Genomic DNA, 18,126 nt, shown 5'->3' with positions numbered 1-18,126 from the left:
CCACGTCATTATAGTTGTAGCAACTGTTTCAGCAGAATCTCATCTGCCATCATCAGGCTTCTGTATAGTGTTCATCTGTGAGTCAGACTTTCACAGCCGTTTTGTCTGACTCACAGACGAACACTATACAGAAGCCTGATGATGGCAGAGGAGATTCTGCCGAAACGTTGCTACAACTTTAAAAGCACAACTATAATGACGTGGGAAAATACCCGAACAAAGCTGAATACCATACATGTAAGTACCCATGAAAACTTAAGAAAATATATCTATATATATCTTAAGAAAATATATATATATCTTAATTTAAAATCTTTCTGCATCTGAATCTATCCCACATGTAGTACTATATACCATTGTTGAAAAGAGTCCAACATGGGGCAAGTTCAAGTACATAAATTATAGTTGGTCACCTAGTCAACCAGTTATTCAGATTGTATTTGGCATTTTTTATCCAGGGACTATCAAGTCCTTCCAAGGACCTAGCATAGGCAGATGTTGTTAGATGGTGATAAAGGTTATCATTGAGAATGTAAGCTGTCTTTTGCAATTGGCTGGTGGTGATTTTGTCTATGTTTAATAGTGTTCAAGTGGGACTCCAGATGATTTAGGATTCACCCAAGGTACTGATTATTAATACCATCTTTGTTTTCTTTTCCCACAGTCATTCTACAGTACTTTTATTTGCATTTTGCATCTTTGTATTTTGTGATTTTTGTGATTTTCTTTGTCTTCTTTTCTACAGTCTCCAGGTACTACAAAAGTACCACAGGCTTTTTTGTTTTTCTGATTGACAATTGACAATTGTTAAGTCTGGGGTGTTACATGGCTGGTGCTTGTCTGTTTGCATTTTAAAGTCCCAGAGTACTTTAACATCTTGATTTTCAATCACTCTGTCTATTTTGCAAGCAAATGATATTTCTTTTTCTTTTCTTTTTTTTGAAAATTTTATTTGGGTTTTCACAAAAACAAAATACAAATAAAACATCTTTTTGGAAAATAGCATGGAAACTCAATTTCATGCTCATTTTTATATTCTATTCCATATCTTATTACCATTTTATATTTTCTACATAGTTTTTCCCCTCTTCTAATTTTCTCAACTTTGTTTTGATTATCTCAATTCAAATCATTATATTTATACTTTTGTCTGTCCTGTTACAATTTCACATTATCTTTTCTTATTAAACAAATTTTTCCCTGTAGTTACCAATTAGAGTATGACACCTTTATATCCTTTAATTTTATCCATTCAAGCTCTTATTTAAGCTTCAATGTATAGCTTTAAGATTATAGCATTCAATATAATACATAACTTCTAATCGAATTCTGTTTGGTACATTCTTAAAATAGACACTATATTCTTAAAAAGAAAAAATTATATATATATATATAAAACACATTCCATTCCAATTCAATTCTATCATTAATATTCATTAAAATCTTAACATATTTAACAATTCTTTTCAATTGAATATCATATTTCCTTGGGAACACTTATAAACTTTCCATAGTTAATTCTTTTTTTCCCCATATTTCTCACTTATATTTTTATAAATCATTACTAATAATTAAAAATGTTCCCTTTTAATTCTCTCAATCATTTTAATTCATTTATTTATTAACAAACATCCCACTGCATTACAATAAATATTTTATCCATCATCATATTTTCTAAAGTTATTTCTATTTGTAATATAACAAAGCTATCTTATGTACCTTTGCAGAATCCCTTTTACAATTAAATTTTCACCCATTATCTCTAAACAAACTTATGGTTACAATCCTTATATCTTTTCCCTGTTTCTCCATTTCTTGTTTCTGTCTTTTACAACTTTTTCTTGCCTTCTTCTCCCTCCCCTTTTTACCCCCTCGTCTCTCTACTTCTAACTCTCTCATCTGTAATCCCCTCTTCTGTTGCTTTCTAATATTATATTTATCTTTCAAATTGTTCTTCTTTTTTGGTTGTTTTTTCTAATCTTAAACCTTTTACTCTCTTTCCCCCCTTTTCTCTTTTCCCCCCACTTAAAATTATTTGATCATTAAAGATGGCTTCTTCTTTGTCCCAATCTTTTTGTTCTGTAAGCATTTCTTGTTGCTTCTCATAATTCCAGATCTCCATTTCTAAGAATTGAAACACGAAGCCAAAAGAACTTCTCCCTTCTTGTGCATCTTCTTTCCATTTTTAAAGTTCCGCTTTCAGTTCTTCTAAGAGTGATACCATTTTAAAAACTTTTAAACAACCATCCAGTTAATTTTAGTCATCTAGATGCAAAAACCAAAAATCACCAAGTAATCCAAATAATCCAAGGCTGTTTCTACTTGCTTCTTTTTTCAACTTTCTCTTCCTGGGGTTGTATTGTTTTGTTACCAAGTTTCCATTAAAATGTATCTTTGAGGAATCTTGTTAAAATTTCACTGTAAGTTCCTTTTAATTACAGTTCCATTCCTTAATTCCAGGCAGTCTCCTCCTTTTTGCCAGATCCTGCCTTTCTATTCTTTTTTTTCTCCTTTCCAGCTTTTAAAAACTTTTAAATGTCCAGAAATCTTTATTTATCCCTTTGACTTTTATTTTCAGCTTAGATGCTTATTAATGTCAAAGTGGATTTTTTTTGTTCAGTTTCTTGCTTAAGTCTCTTAGCTGTCAGTATAAGGAAGGGAAGAAAAAAAACCTAATCCTTTCCCTTCTCTCTCTCCTTCAAAATCTTCTTTGGGAACAATGTTGTTAAGTTTAAATTCCAGGGTACCTTATTTGTTGCTTTTGCTGTTTGACCCGGGCAACCAAAACTTTCTCTTCTTATCTTCCTCCTGCACATTCTTTTCCAGTCAAGTTCTTCCTTGTGGTGGCCATTTCTGACCGCCGCTACAACCGCTGGGGAGGAGAGATGCAGCTCTTCTCAACCCTGCAGGCAGTCTCCCCCCTCTTCACCACCTCTATGGGGTGGCTTAGCCCCCAAACCAGCTGGCTCAGGGCACTCCAGTGGTGAGCACGGATCGAAGCCTCGGAGAGATGAGGTTTCGGTCTGTCGCCGAAGAAGCTCAAACTGGAAGTCCGCAAGCAAATGATATTTCTTGCACATATTTCAATGCTTGACTGACTACGGTTTATAGTCAGTCTGTGTTATCTACTAACAGCAACTAATGCTGCAACAGCAACTAGTGCTGTTTCTTCAGCTCATAGATGGCATTTGCTATCTGTTACTGTCTTCTCAATTCTGGCTTTGTATATATTTGTTTTTAAGGCTTGGTGATATGCAGCTGGAATTAACCCTTCTGTCTCTTTCTTCAACTTTCTTGCTCTTCTCCATTCCTAAGTCTTGTTACCTGCTTTGCCTGCTAGATTTTTTTTTAATGTATTGGCCATGAAATATTTAGCCTTGCCTTGTCTCTTTTCTGTTCTTCATTTGCTTTTTTTTTAATCTCTCAAGTACTCAGTAAATTTTCATAATGTACCAGCTTCAGCAGATTTTAGATATTCTTCATATGCCATGCTTTTCTTCTTCAGTTGCCTGGAGTACTTGCAACATTCCACATTAATCTATTTTCTTTGATAAGTAGAGTCTGTCAACATCACTGTGTGGATGAAGGGCATGATTCATTGTTATAATTTTTTCAGTCTTTTTATCCAGCTTAGTTCTCCAAAAGTGTGTCTAATGACTGAAATTAGCCAAGTGTTAATTGCCTTGATGATATTTCTTCCACCAAGTTAGACTTTAAACTCTTCCTCACTCTCATGATGTATTCACTTCTAACCTTCTTCTTGATTCCAGTGTGCTTGGTGCTGTCAGCTGGAAGGATACCCAAGTATTTGTAGTGATTGTCTTCATCCAGATGCTTTATATTATTTCCGTGGGACATCTTGATTCTTTCAGTTTTTATTATCAAGTAGGTTTTACTAAATGTTAACCAGGCTTCAATTTCACTTCCTTAAAGTATGTTGTGAAACTGCTTGGCAACAAGTATGTGTAGACTAGTCACTTGTTTATATTAAAAAAAACACCTGGTCATCTTCCCCCAGTGGACCAATTCTTGATTTTCCTTGCCCCTTTCTTCGCCATTTCTGCCCATATTTCAAATGATTTCATTTCAGCTTCTTTTCTATTCTTATTTATCTCCTTTTTTTCCAAGCTGCATTTTTGTATTTCTTTGTGTTGCCCCTAGTTGTACCCAGAACTGCACAGTGTCTTCTTTATCAGGCGCTGACTGTTTTTTTGCCATCCCTCCATTAATGGACTGGTAGAAACATTTCTGATTTAACTGAAATTGGAGATTCTGCCTATAATGTCCACTTTGATAATTGTATTTGCTGATCTTCCTGGCTATAGCTGTCATTGGCTGCTTTATTATTTTCAGTGCTTTTTTGATCTTCCTGGTTTCTAGGTGATACATCTTGATCAGTTATTATTTGATCTTTTTCTTCAACTTCTCTTCCTCCCCACCTTTTCTAGCTTGTTTGCATCTAATTTTAGCAAAGGTAAGGGTAAAAGTCATATCTGACTTTAGGGGCAGTGCTTATCACCCTTTCTTAGCCAAGCAAGCCAGGATTGTTTGAAGATGCTTTCCTGGTTTCGTGGCCAGCTTGACTGTATGGCAAGGTACACAGAATGCTTTTACGAAATGGTACCTATTTATCTATTTGCATTTGCATGCTTTCTAACTACTAGATTGGCAGAAGCTAGGGCAAGAACACTGATCTTATTTCTAACCTGAGCTTTCAATTTGGTAGTGACTGCTTGGCTTTGTTATTTATTGATTTTGCATCCAAGATATTCAGTTATAACTGTAGCTGTGCTGCATATCAGCTGGTTTGTTTCCTGCAATGATTTAGTGTTTATATTTGATATTGCAGTTTTGGCACCTTTTAATACTTGTGCTATTTGTTCCTTTGGAACAAGTTTCAATGCAAGCAATCTTTTTGTGTTGTTCTAAATGCTCAGTTTTTAGTTAGAGGGCTTTGTTCTTTCTGAGGAGAAGGCAGAGGAGAAGGTACCATGTTTGGGAATGAAAATGATTCAAAAGTTATACTGTTTTTTTCTTCCTAATGTGAATTCCCCCTATTTTGCCTTTACAGTCTGAGTTACTTCTGGCAAGGCTTTGGTTTCTTTGCCCTGGGTAGACCTTTGCAGTTCTTCCAATTCTGATGCTGTGAGTACTTTATTTTAAATTAAAGAATGACATTGGTCTACAAGTCCTATAGCCAATTTGTCATCAGATGTCCAGGAACTCTAACATCTAACATAATCCCTGTTGACCCAGGTGATGACTATTGTAGGATGGGTTTCTGTAAATTACATTTCATTATATTGTTTAGGAAAGAAACACTCTCTTCATCTGGCTCCTCTGATGAGACCTGTCCAATATCATTGAACAATGGCCATAGCTCTCATCTTCTTCAGAGCACACAAGTCCCACAACCATGTCAAGATAGTGCCTCACTGGGGGGATTATTATTATGGTTGGTCACAAGATGTTTAGACTGGATATGGCACTTTTCTTAATCTATTGAATCCTTCCCATAGACCTGGGATAAGCGGATGCTGTTGTTTGATGGTGTTAAAGGTCTCCGTCACAGGATGTAAGCTGTTCCAAGTAATATTATTAGAAATAGTAATAGTTGATGATCATGATTTGCAACATCTAATTTAAAAATAAGGGGTGAGATGAAAATATAGGATTAATGTCTTTGTTTTGTTTAAAAATCACGCTGTGATTACAGAAAAGCCATTCCTCTGCAAATCCAGAAGGATGATAATTTGGGCTAAGGCTGCATTATCTAATAAATAGCCCATGGATCTGAACAAATGCTTATTCAGATGCTCTTTTAATATTAACAGAGCTTAACAGTCAAATGAGGCTACCTTAGTCAGGCATATGTCATGCTGAGTTCAACAAGACTTTCTTGTGTTCCTGGGATTCCAATATTGGATTGTTCTCTTTTTACTCAGAATAAACACCATTAATCACAGCGGAAATTAATTCTTGCATACATTATGTCCATCACTCTTAAGTCAAAAAGTATGAGGTACCTTTTCACTGTGCGGAGCAAAGTGGAGCGAGCCTCATTGTGAAAAGTGATAATAATGCTTGTGGCCGGCAGATCTGCAGTATAGTGAACAGATGCACATCTGTAACAAATGAGAAAGAGTTTCATCAGACAAAGCCCATGCCTCCATTTCTGGAAAACTAACTAATAACAAAGAAAAATCCCAATCTGGTAAAAGCTCACCAATCCTGATATACGTATTTAGCATCCAACTGAATTTTGTTATCCTGCCAACACATTTCTCATACAACATCTTTTATACGATTGCAATTTGTCAAATGCTGGCAGTGCTGACAACAAGGTTTACCACACATTGGATTATAACTGCCAGGAACACTTGTTAACAAGCCTGTGGTTTCAATGCCATCAAGACACAAGATGGCACCTATTTATACTTTTGCTGCATAATTGATGCAGGGGTGGGAAGAGAGAAACAGATGTAAATCCAGGAGGGTTTAAATCAGCAGGTGGTCTTAATTCTTCCACAAACCTAGCAGCAGATGATGAGGTGATGTGGCATGTAGTTACATCACTCATCAGCAGCTGGGGAGAGTGGAGCTCATACCCTTAGTAGCAAGACGTATGGAGCAGTTAAGCTGACATTATCTAAATCATATGCACTCACACAGGCTGTTATTAATCATCTCTACCTGAGGAGAGAGTTGACTTATATTATTGGCTTCTGATTTTTTGTGAATAACAGTATGGATTCTTCCTCTTTTTGGTTTCAAGGGTTAGTGTTAGTTGTTTTGGAAATTGAAGTCATTAATACAGGTAGTCCTCACTTAATGATAATTGGGGCTAGAATTTTCATCACTATGGGACATAGTTATAAAGTGCAATGTCATGGTGTTCCAGCGCACCATGTTTCAAGAAGTTTAATCAATTGCAGTTAAAAGTCATAAGCCATCACTGGGAATACACATACACACACACACACACACACACACACACACACACACACACACACACACACAAATAATAGGAACAGGAAATTGCCCCACAGGAGCAGATAGAGGTAAATCCTACAGAGGCAGGAAATACATCATAGAATAATGGACATGAATGCTAGAGAGGGACAGTGCTGCCGACACAGCAGACATAACCCCTATGACACTCCCATTTAGTGTTGATAAATGAAGCACCGTATCTCTTTATGCAAGGACATCTTTATATTACCATTTGTAACCTCCCACCAGTTTCTCCATTGACTTTTTTTGTAGGAAGTTGACAAAGAAGGTCACAAATGGCCATCGAGTGGCCATGGGACACTGCAACCATAAGTATGAGAACCAGTCATAAATATCACTTGTTCAGCACCACTGTGTGTTTGAACAATTGCTGACCAAGTAGACATTACATGAGAACCGGTATACCTTGATTAAATATAGTTAATCCACAATATAGTGCAAAGACTGCTTTAGTCACCTTAGTGGAAATTCTGTGCTGGAAAAAAGATGTGGGAAATGCCAAAGTCAGAGGGAAACATCACGAGACTGGATTGGTCTGTCACCATAACAATACACAAACTGACAAGCTTTCAGCATGTCATAGTATACAAGCAGGAGAAAGAGATTCAGAATGGAAACTTTGAATCTGCTCTAATGGCTTGCAGCCTGCACTCTGAAGATGTTGGATTTCTTCATTAATGTCCTACACTTAGGCAAGAAAAATCAAAAGTACACATATGAAACCAGGCTCAATAGCAGTAACTGCAAGAGGGATATTGGAATCTTAGTGGACAACCAGCTAAATATGAGCCAGCAGTGTGCAGCAGCCGCCAAAAAAGTGAATGCAACCCTAAGTTGCATTAACAGAGGGATACAATCAAGATCAAGAGAAGTACTAATACCACTCTATAAAGCCTTAGTAAGACCACACCTAGAGTACAGCATTCAGTTTTGTTCACCATATTATAAAAAAGATGTTGAGACTCTAGAAAATGTACAGAAAAGAGCAACCAGGATGATTAGGGGACAGGACACTAAAACATATGAAGAACAGTTACAGGAACTGGGCTTGGCTAGTCTAGTGAAGAGAAGGACCAGGGGAGACAAGATAGGAGTCTTCCAATAATTGAGGGGCTGCCACAGAGAGGAAGGGGTCAAGCTATTTTTTATTTGTTGGCCAGACAAGGAATAATGGATGGAAAGTGAACAAGGAGAGATTTAACCTGGAAATAAGGAGAAACTTTCTGACAGCGAGAACAATCAACCAATGGAACAGCTTGCCCTTGGAAGTTGTGGGAGCGCCATCACTTGAGACTTTCAAGAAGAGATTGGATTGCCATTTGTCAGAAATAGATGTAGGGTCTCCCACGTGGGCAGCGGGTTGGACTAGATGACCTACCAGGTCCCTTCCAATTCTGAGTATCTGTTATCTGTTATGGCTTTGAATACTGTTGGAAAGAAAGAAAGAAAAGCTTGGCAGGTGAAGAACTCTGTTCTGCATTGGTTTGTACTCCGTTGTGAAGGGCTGTTTCACAGTTTGGGAGAGCTCCTCAAGCTCCAACCAGTGGTGGGCTGATGCTGGTTTGGACCGGTTCTAGTAATCCGGTAGTTCTGACTATCAGATGGCCCAGGCTCACACACACACACACTCTATCCTGTCCTATATTTCTGTCTTTCTGGCTCAGCTGATTCACGCAGCACAGCTGATTTCTGCACCTCAGCTGTTCTACTTACTGGGGACACCCTAGAATAGTGATGGCGAACCTTTTCGGCACTGAGTGCCCAAACCGGAACGCAGGCACGTGGGCACATGTGCACGCATGCTAGAGCACTGGAAACTGAAGACCAGCTGGCCGGTGCACATGTGTGTGCCGGCGAGCTGGTCTTTGCGCATGCTAGAGCTTTGGAAACCCAAAGACCAATTGGCTGGTGTGCAGGTGCATATTGGTCAGCTGGCCTTTGCGTATACCGGAAACCAAGGATCAGCTGGTCTTCACACATGCCGGAGCACCAGAAACCTGAAGACCAGCTGGCCTGTGTATGTGCCCACAGAGAGGGTTCGGCGTGTCACCTCTGGCATGTGTGCCATAGGTTCGCCATCATGGCCCCCAGAAAGTAAGCAGTTGAGGTTCAAATTGCTGTGTTTTGAATGCTGTGAGCACACAAAGCGCAGACTCACAGAACTGGTTGTAAAACTGGTTTCAGCCCACCACTGGCTCCAACAGGCATTGGACCATTATAGCAACTTTCAATGGACAGTGTCTTATTGTGCTTAGGGAGATGCCAATCCTACTAGCCAGGCAAAATCTTTATTTTGACTAGAGACAAGAATTTGGAGACAATTCTCTCAAGGCTTTGCATTGTAAGATTTATTTCAACACAAGGAGTTCCTTATCTGAGATCCTTTTCCTTTATATACCTTGTGTTGTGTTATATACCTTATCAGAGACAATTAGTTTGAAATAGCCTTTTAACCATGAAGGAATGGAATTCATAAAGAATCATTAAAAGGTTTTGCTGTTACCTCTGTTTCGTGTTTGTTTCCTTGGAACAAGGCTTGGGTCAGTGTTGAGGTAATTCCCTGTTAGGAGAATGAGTGCGCACAGGGAAACGTAGTGAGAGTGATGTTGAATAACACATGACCAGCACACAGATACACTGAATAGTAAAATGTAGGTTTTACTTCCAGTAAACGGTTAAGCAAAGTCCAACAAGCAGTCCAAGTCATACACAGTTAAAGCAGTCAGTATTTAGTCCAGGGATAATCCAAATAACAAAGTCCAGGATCATAAACAGTTCAGTAACACTCACAGCAATCCAAGAAGAACAACGATCAGCAACAATCAATAGGGAAAAATGCAGGAACCAAAGAACATCGACCATCAGAACATCTAGCAACTAGCAACTAACAACAGAACTAACAACCAAGGTTTCTGGCTCCATGCTTACCCTGGTTTATATATTTCCAACCCCACTGTTAGGTGACTATCAATTCCTAACACCTTGTGCCATGGTTCTTGAAAGAATCTCCAAATAGAATAGAATAGAATAGAATAGAATAGAATAGAATAGAATAGAATAGAATAGAATAGAATTCTTTCTTTATTGGCCAAGTGTGATTGGACATACAAGGAATTTGTCTTGGTACAAATGCTCTCAGTGTACATAAAAGAAAAGATGCATTCGTCAAGAGTCAAGTATCATAAGGTATAACACTTAATGATAGTCATAGGGTACAATAAGCAATGAAATCATACTAGGAAACAGTCAATATAAATCGCAAGGATACAGGCGACAAAGTTACAGTCATACAGTCACAAGTGGAAGGGGATGGGTGATAAGGAGTGATGAGAAGATTAATAGTAATAGTAGTGCAGACTCCATAAATAGTTGGACAGTGTTGGGGGAATTATTTGTTTAGCAGAGTGATGGTGTTTGAGAAAAAAACTGTCCTTGTGTCTAGTTGTTCTGGTTTGCAGTGCTCTAAAGCATTGTTTTGAGGGAAGGAGTTGAAACAGTTTATGTCCGGGATGTGAGGGATCTGTAAATATTTTCACAGCCCTCTTTTTGACTCGTGCAGTATATAGGTCTTCGACCGAAGGCAGGTTGATAGTAATTGTTTTTTCTGCACTTCAGCTAGGTGCAAATCCATCCTAAATAGGCTACAAATCCCCAAATAAATACATAGTACCTGCATCTTTCATCACTGCTGCTTAGTTAAAATCTTAAGAATCAAAGGGCCGTTCTCCACTTGCATTAAACATAAACTTGTCCAACAACTCTTCTCCCTTCGATTTTTGCTATATCTTCATGATATTGCTTCACCTCACCCCTAACTCTTATATAAGACAGCCTTAGCTATCTTTTGAGGCTCCAGTTTCATAGTAGTGAACCTGTTGTAAAGTACTGCTTTCTACCTCTTACTAAATCCATATTTAAAATTAGTCTCACTTAACAGCTGGCAGGGTGGGACGGATGGCAAGAGAAGAAGGTGCAGACTCCACATAATACTCCACATAATACTCCACCATGTCTGACTCTGAGATCAGAGATTGGGAGCCTTGAAGGAGCCAGCAAAGCCAGAAACCCAAACAGTTATTACAAAGAAGGAGATTTTAAAAAATGCAATAAAGCTGGTGAGGAGGGATAGCACAACTTAGGAAAAATAAAAAGGGCACACTGCACTTTATTTAATTATCCAAGGCTCTTATTGTAGCTCTCTTCTCCAAAAACTTATCACCTTTTTCCACCCTACATTTCAACACCAGACTCCAGCTGTTGATAGAAACCCAGAAGAGCACCTGCAATAATACTCTCTCATGCTCTTCCCTCTATCTTATCAAATAGCAATGTCCTTGAAAAAGAGTCTCAGTTCTTTCTTTCTCAGCTTTGTCTGGTCACAGGGAAAGAATATTTTCAAGCCTCTAGTTGGCAGTGTTACAAAGTTCCTTTGCTCTCAATTTCTCCCTCCTTTTCCAAGCAGAATATGATGAGGGTTGATAAAAAAAAAAAAAGATATTTTTTTAAAAAATGAATTAACTACAGGGAGCCTGTAGCCTAAAATATTACAAGATCAAAAAGGAGAAGAAAAAAGATAAATAGATATGAACGAAAAAATCAGTCCAGTTTCAAAATACAAGATTGTATATAAAAAGATCCAGCAATGAGAAAAAAAACAAAAAACATTACTTTGACACTCCTGTTTAAAATCGCCGCTTAGTCACTTCTGTCAAAACTTTTACAGATTCTTTCTTTCCCTTAAGGTGTCCTTTCAGATCTTAGAGTAAAAAAAAAGTTCTCACCAAACCAGCACACTTTCTCTTTCTGCTCTCTTCCGTTTCGGAGCTGTCCCAACTTCAGCAGCTTTAATGGCTGCCTCTTTGCCGCTGGCAAGAAGAGCTTCTCCTGGATCAACCAGGGACTTTGCGGTATCCCTGGGATCTGCAGGATGTGCTCTTCACTTTCACCGTCTCTTCGGAACGGTTTAGGTCCAATTGGATCATCCAGGAGCAAAGATATTGGCAGCAATCTCAGACCTCCAAGATCGCATGCCATATCGTCGCGACGCCAGCTCCGCCCTCCAGCCTGGAGGGAATTTTGACAGAAGATGGAGCCCATTAAAACTTCCCTCTTGTCAAAACTGGCTTTCCTCCATCTCCAGCCACAGCCCCCATTATTAAGAGGAGTTGATTAGTGTTTTCCACCCAGCTGATGACAAGCTGGAAGGCAGGTTGGTAGTAATTGTTTTTTCTGCAGTTCTAATTGCTCTCTAAAGTCTGTGTCTGTCTTGAAGTGATGAATATAGAATAGACATTTCCATAGAAAGGTATCAAATAGGAAAACCTGGATCCTAATCATGGTTGGACCATATGTTGCTTGCATTTCCCAAAGTATCTGTGATACCTTTAAATAGCTTCTGATGAACACAAAATTTAAATTTTATTTTCAATATGAGAAGGACCCCCTGAATATAGAGATTCTCAATCATCCAGACATGGTTGTCCCAAAGGTGCTTTTTCCAAAAAGTGACTGGACTTTCTTGGTGTTTTTTTCTTTGAAAATTTTCACTTCTTATCTACGAAGCTTCTTCAGTTCTAACTGATTGGTTGGGGATGGAAGGATTTACATTCAGTCATTTAAGAGAACTAACAACCAACCCTCAAGTTTTTTTACGATTGGTTCTGTGGGTGCGGCTTGGTGGGTGTGCTTTGCACACGCATGCGCATGCACAGAGAGATTGCTACTGACCTTCTCCTGCAATCCTGCACTCTCTCTGTGTGTTAAACAGCTGACACGCGGCAATCCATTGTGCCGTGCGAAGCAGCTGAGCTTCAAAAGCAGGAAATAAAGGTCAGAATAGAGTCAGGGCAGGGCCAGCAACTGATCATTGGAGCAAACTGGTTCACTCACAGATGATCCTCGGAGATACCGTTTTGGCCAAACCGGGCCAAACCAGTAGAATATCACCCCTGGACCAGATGCCTGCAAAGAATATAAATCCTGAACATTACAAAAGGATGGGTTGCCTACTCAAGGTGCAGTATAATAATGTTTTAAAATAGGTACTGTACAGGTGCAAACCCGGCACTAGGACTATATAAAAATCACTTTATACATTAAATGTTTATATGAAAAGTGTTCTATATAGACATTTGCATACTCGTAATACTACGTTCTGATTGGACTACCACTGCCGCCTAGCAATTGGTGGTTAACAACTGTTGCGATTGGTCCGCCAAATGGCGGGAGGTTTAAAATGATGCCATTGGCCGCAAGCCGCAAGCAGCCGCTATAAAAGAGACTGCTGCGGCTCGAGTTTAGTTGAAGTTACTGGCAGTTAATAAAGAGCTGAATTCAACTCCGGTCTTGAGTCTGTCTTTGTTCTACGACAGAACAAAAAGCATATATAAAAGTCAAGTCTTTCAGCTGCTTGATAAATATACATATGTTATTGAACAATCCAAATATTCATCTAGGACTAGGGAATTCTGATCGAAATTATTAAATTCATTAAGTATTCTTAGTCACCACCTCTGCCTAATGGACAAGGTTCTGAATAAGAAAAGACAACAGTAAGTGTAGTAAAGCAGAATGAAGTTGTCTTAATAAGAGCAGATGTTCTTCCAAAATTGACTTTGAAAGTGCACTGCTGATATGAATCCCAAATCATCCTTGTATGGCTTGGAAAAATGAATTGAATGCTTAACTCATTCAGTGATTCCCAAAGAGGTCAATAAGTCATGTCAAATGAATCAGCTTTTGGCTGGTTTGAAAGTAGGCTCAGTTGGGCCTTGAATTATGTGTGACATTTTTGAAACCTATCTTTTCTTCTCAAAGTCAACCCACAGGTCCTCGGGAAAAGGACTACCTGACAAGAAAGCATGCTAAAAGAAGGCATTATTATTATTGTTGTTATTATTTTGATGTCCACAGCGCTGCCAAATGATACATGATCATATGCAACTTGTACCATTAAACTGTCATCCTCAAACTGATAATGGATGATTAGCCATATTCCATAGATGCACTTTTTTAAAAAAATGTGAGCTTCAGTGATTTTTGGGTTGTGTGTTTGCCAGAATACATTTTGAAATGTAGACATGTTGGGGCAAAAATTAAATCAACTGAAATAAAGTATATTACTTTAACTGATTGATTTCCCCTCCTCAAACTTTAAAACAAGTCAAGGAAGATTATTTTAATTAAATATAATATACATATTTGCCTATACAGTTCCTTCCCCGCATAGCCTTTCCCTTACTCTGAGGAAAGAGCCCATGTTCTAGAAAGTGCTTACGGATAATTAGCAGGCAACAGCAGAAAATTAAGCAGTTGCGTAGAGTTTTTGAGATTGGGGAGAGAAATAGAAATCCCCGATGCACAACCACCTACAAAGCTCTTTCTCCTCTCTGTCACTTGGAAGATTGATTGAATGACTCAGGAGTTTTGGCTAAGGGATATATTAGCCTTCCAGATAGCCTTGGAAGAAATATTCAGAAACCATTATATAAAAACAGCAATGGTGGAAGTGTTCTCTAAACTCTGGAATGGTGTTAGGAAAAGACTCGGGCTGGGTCTCTCTGACTCAGTGGGGAAGGACAGACAGTAAAAAACAAGCCGACTTATAAGATTATATTGCTACAGTTCACTTCAATAAAATATTATTTTACTCTTCCTGTGGAGTTGAGATCCTTATAAGATCTTCCTTGTAGGTTGACATCTTCCCTCATGAAGATAACACAAAGGAGCAGCAACTGCACTTTCTTTTAAGAAAAGATTCGAAGAGAAAAACTAATCGGGGTAGGATGGGGGAATAAACGGTATAAAAATGCAAAATCATACCTGAGAATTCTGCATCAGATGTCTTAGGAAAAAGAAGAGAAGACTGGTTACATTGAGGCAAGAAAAAACAAATGCACAGGTACAGAACAGGTAGTACCTGGCTCAATAGTAGTAACTGAGAAAAGGATCTTGGAGTCCTAGTGGACAATCATTTAAATATGAGCCAGTGAGTCAACTTATTTTCCAAAGCACCCGAAGGCAAGATAAGAAACAATGAATGGAAACTAATTAAGGAAAGAAGCAACCTCAAGCGAAATTTCCTGACAGTTTTAGAACTAAACAGTGAAACAACTTGCCTCCAGAAGTTGTCACTGTTCCAACACTGGAGGTTTTAAAGACAAAATTAGACAACCATTTGTCTGAAATGGGTATGGAGTTTCCTGTTTTGAGCAGAGGGTTGGACTAGAAGACCTCCAAGGTCCCTTCCAACTCTGTTATTCTGTTGTTATTCTGATTGGCTGGCAGTTCTGGGAAAGCGGGGTGGGGGGGCTTTCTCATTCTCTTCCTCCCATCCATGAATCTCATGGAAGAATGGTGAAAATCAGGCAGACTTTTGCCTCAGGATTCTGGGAAATACAAGGAAAGGATTTTCTGGTTCTTCTTCCAGTCCACCATCTCCACTTTGCCTGTTTTCAGCAAAGCCACGGTCTGGAAATTTGTTTTGCCCTTGCCAGTTAGAAAGTAAAGGGAGAGACCAGCTGACCCTTGATAAGCTTCTCTTCCTGATGGATTTTTTCAAGGCAATAAGCTGCTTGCACTTCCAGAGATTTGAGAGGCTTGGGTGAATTGCAAAGATTTTTCTAAAACGTCACATTTAGGACAAGTATTACAATATCACTAATGTTTCTTAATTCATATAACGACTTAATTCATACAATATGACAGAAATATCTCCTCCAGCCTTTGAAAAAGAGTTTTCCCCTTTGAGATTACCACTTGAAATTAAAGATCAGCAAGTATCTGTGAAGACAGTAACAAAGCCCACTTATTCTTTCTGATAATGTATCATCACCGGGTGTTTTTTGGCAAGTCCGGAATTGTTGAAGTATTCATATCCTATTCAATAGACCTGCCAGCTCTGTTGCTTTGAACAGTAGCCTGCTGATAATCTTATCTACCACTTCATCCGTTTCATACATCGTTATCTCTTCATGCACTTAAATAAGTATCAACTGGTAAATGATGAGTGCTTCCCACTACATCCATTCTACAGCTTGCAATTCAATGGAAATAGCACTGCCCGGCATCATCTGGAAAAAGACTGTGGGAGGACGCTACTTTATTGAGTTTTTACCATTCTTTTGCACAGCTGGCGACTCAATCTTTAAGAATCTAGTTTTAGGAGAGCTTCTAAAGAATTTAGAAAGATCATCCTTGTAAGTTCAGTTTTGCCTACTAATCTGCAATGCAGCAGAAATAAAATATGTGGGGAATTGCAATGAGATATGTGGAAGAATGAGAATCAATTTGGGGTACTGGTTAAAGGCATTAGGCTAGAAACCAGGAGACTGTGAGTTCTAGTCCAGCCTTAGGCACAAAGCCAACTGGGTGACTTTGGGCCAGCCACTTTCTTTCATCCCTAGCAAGAAGGCAAGGGCTAACCATTTCCAAAAAAGTTATCTAGAAACTGCATCGGAGTATCCAGGCAGTTGCTAGGAGTCAGGGCTTATTTGCACACAACTTCAGACTGGCATAAATAATGGGAAAATTAACAACAGATTGATATTTACAATAGGGTTAAAAGATAAAAGATGGTTTATTTTCAACTCAGTACGGTCCCATTCAAAAATGTTCCACCCAAATTTTCTGGGTTGACTGAGTTCCAATGGGATAAATTTTGGAATTGCAGAAGAAAACTCTGATATTTTTATAATTTGATGTATTTTTTTACTTACATCTATACCAAAGAAAGTCAGAATTCATTCTTTTTCTTTTCACTTCACTTTTTTTCTTTTCTGTGCTTTTTCTTGTTTCAAATCTTTTTATCTATCTTTTAATGTTGTAATTTTTTTTTGAAAATCAGTAAATTATTAAAGAAAAAGAAAAGTGATCTTTTAAAAACATATCAGATCGTGGCTACAAAAAACAACTGGAACAGTGAAGGCTAAGTATGTTTAGGTATTCATATGCACAATACCTGTACCAGGTATACACACATTTGCACACACATATACATCGTATATTAAAGTCTTTTTAAATCCTGAAGCTCCAACAGACCAAAAAAACAAACTCAGTACAGTAGATCACACCATCATGCCCTTTCAGAAAATGCACAATTACAAAAATTAAATAAACATTCAGCTATAGTCTAATTACAATCTACTCTGAAAATTCAACAGTTCTAAGGTATAAGAACATGTACCAATTATATGCATGTCAAAATTTGAGCAAACCAACTAAAACCACAGAATGTCTGTATTTAAATGCAGTCAGAAATAGCAATGAATACCATTGCCAAAGCTCAAACAATTAAAACAAAGAGCAAAAGGAACAAGTTATTACCAGTATAATGAAGCTGTTTTGAAAACACATTGCGTGGGTCTGATTAACTTAAATATATGTGTCAGTGTGCACGCTCTATACTAAATCTTCTACTCTGATCCTGAGGTTCATGAATTGATTGTGTTGATTCATATTTGACATGATTCTGTAACTCTGAACAGGTGAGTTCAGGCAGACAAGTAATGACATGAGGCTTAGAAAGATCCTCACTTTCTGTCCATCTAGCCTGTGAGCATCCAAGCAGAGCATGGCCTCCAGACAACATGTGCACTTTGTGGCTTCAGAGCTAACTTCATCACTGATCATACATGAAGAAGGATTGCGAGCAGGATAAAATTGGATGGAAGATTGTGGGAGGAATCGTAGCTGAATCCTACTGTTATTCAAGTGGCATGGGTATTAAAAACGTAGCAGGGGGTCACATCAACTTCTATCCTGTGTGACATTACTCAGCAGGGACCAACAAAGAGTCATGCAAGTGAATCATATTATTCTCCATCTAGAAGGCATCTCACAAGCAATAAAATCCAGCGGAGTGGGGAGGGGAGATAATCCAATATGATTCAAGACAAAATTCCCCTTCATCTGTGTGTTACAGCTGGCAAGCAAGCATATTTGCTTGTTAACCAAAGGCTTCAAGCCAGCATATGCTAGCAGGAGTCAAAGAACATTCAAAACAATCATTTTGACCTTGAAACAAGTGGTCCAATAAAAAATAAATTCAAGCTCCCTTGGTTTTGAACATTCCTACTCTCTAAAACAATGGATTAGGTTCAAGGATGTAAAATA

At 38.3% G+C, this 18,126-nt stretch overlaps 1 protein-coding gene across 1 annotated transcript in view; it reads right to left on the bottom strand.

The window, feature by feature from the left end:
• The window catches only part of GALNT16 (polypeptide N-acetylgalactosaminyltransferase 16), a 160,781-nt gene that overhangs the window by 59,914 nt on the left and 82,741 nt on the right, over positions 1-18,126 (bottom strand). Inside the window, exon 3 of the mRNA XM_026708816.2 lies at positions 6,027-6,125. Coding sequence (XP_026564601.2) covers positions 6,027-6,125 — 99 coding nt within the window. The remainder of the gene's footprint in view (positions 1-6,026; positions 6,126-18,126) is intronic.

This window comes from Pseudonaja textilis, chromosome 1, assembly GCF_049901715.1.
Source record: "Pseudonaja textilis isolate UNSWEBS1 chromosome 1, rPseTex1.2, whole genome shotgun sequence".
NCBI classification, from domain to species: Eukaryota; Metazoa; Chordata; class Lepidosauria; order Squamata; family Elapidae; genus Pseudonaja; species Pseudonaja textilis.
Note: the sequence above shows the minus strand (reverse complement) of the source record. Positions and strands in the feature narration are given on the sequence as shown.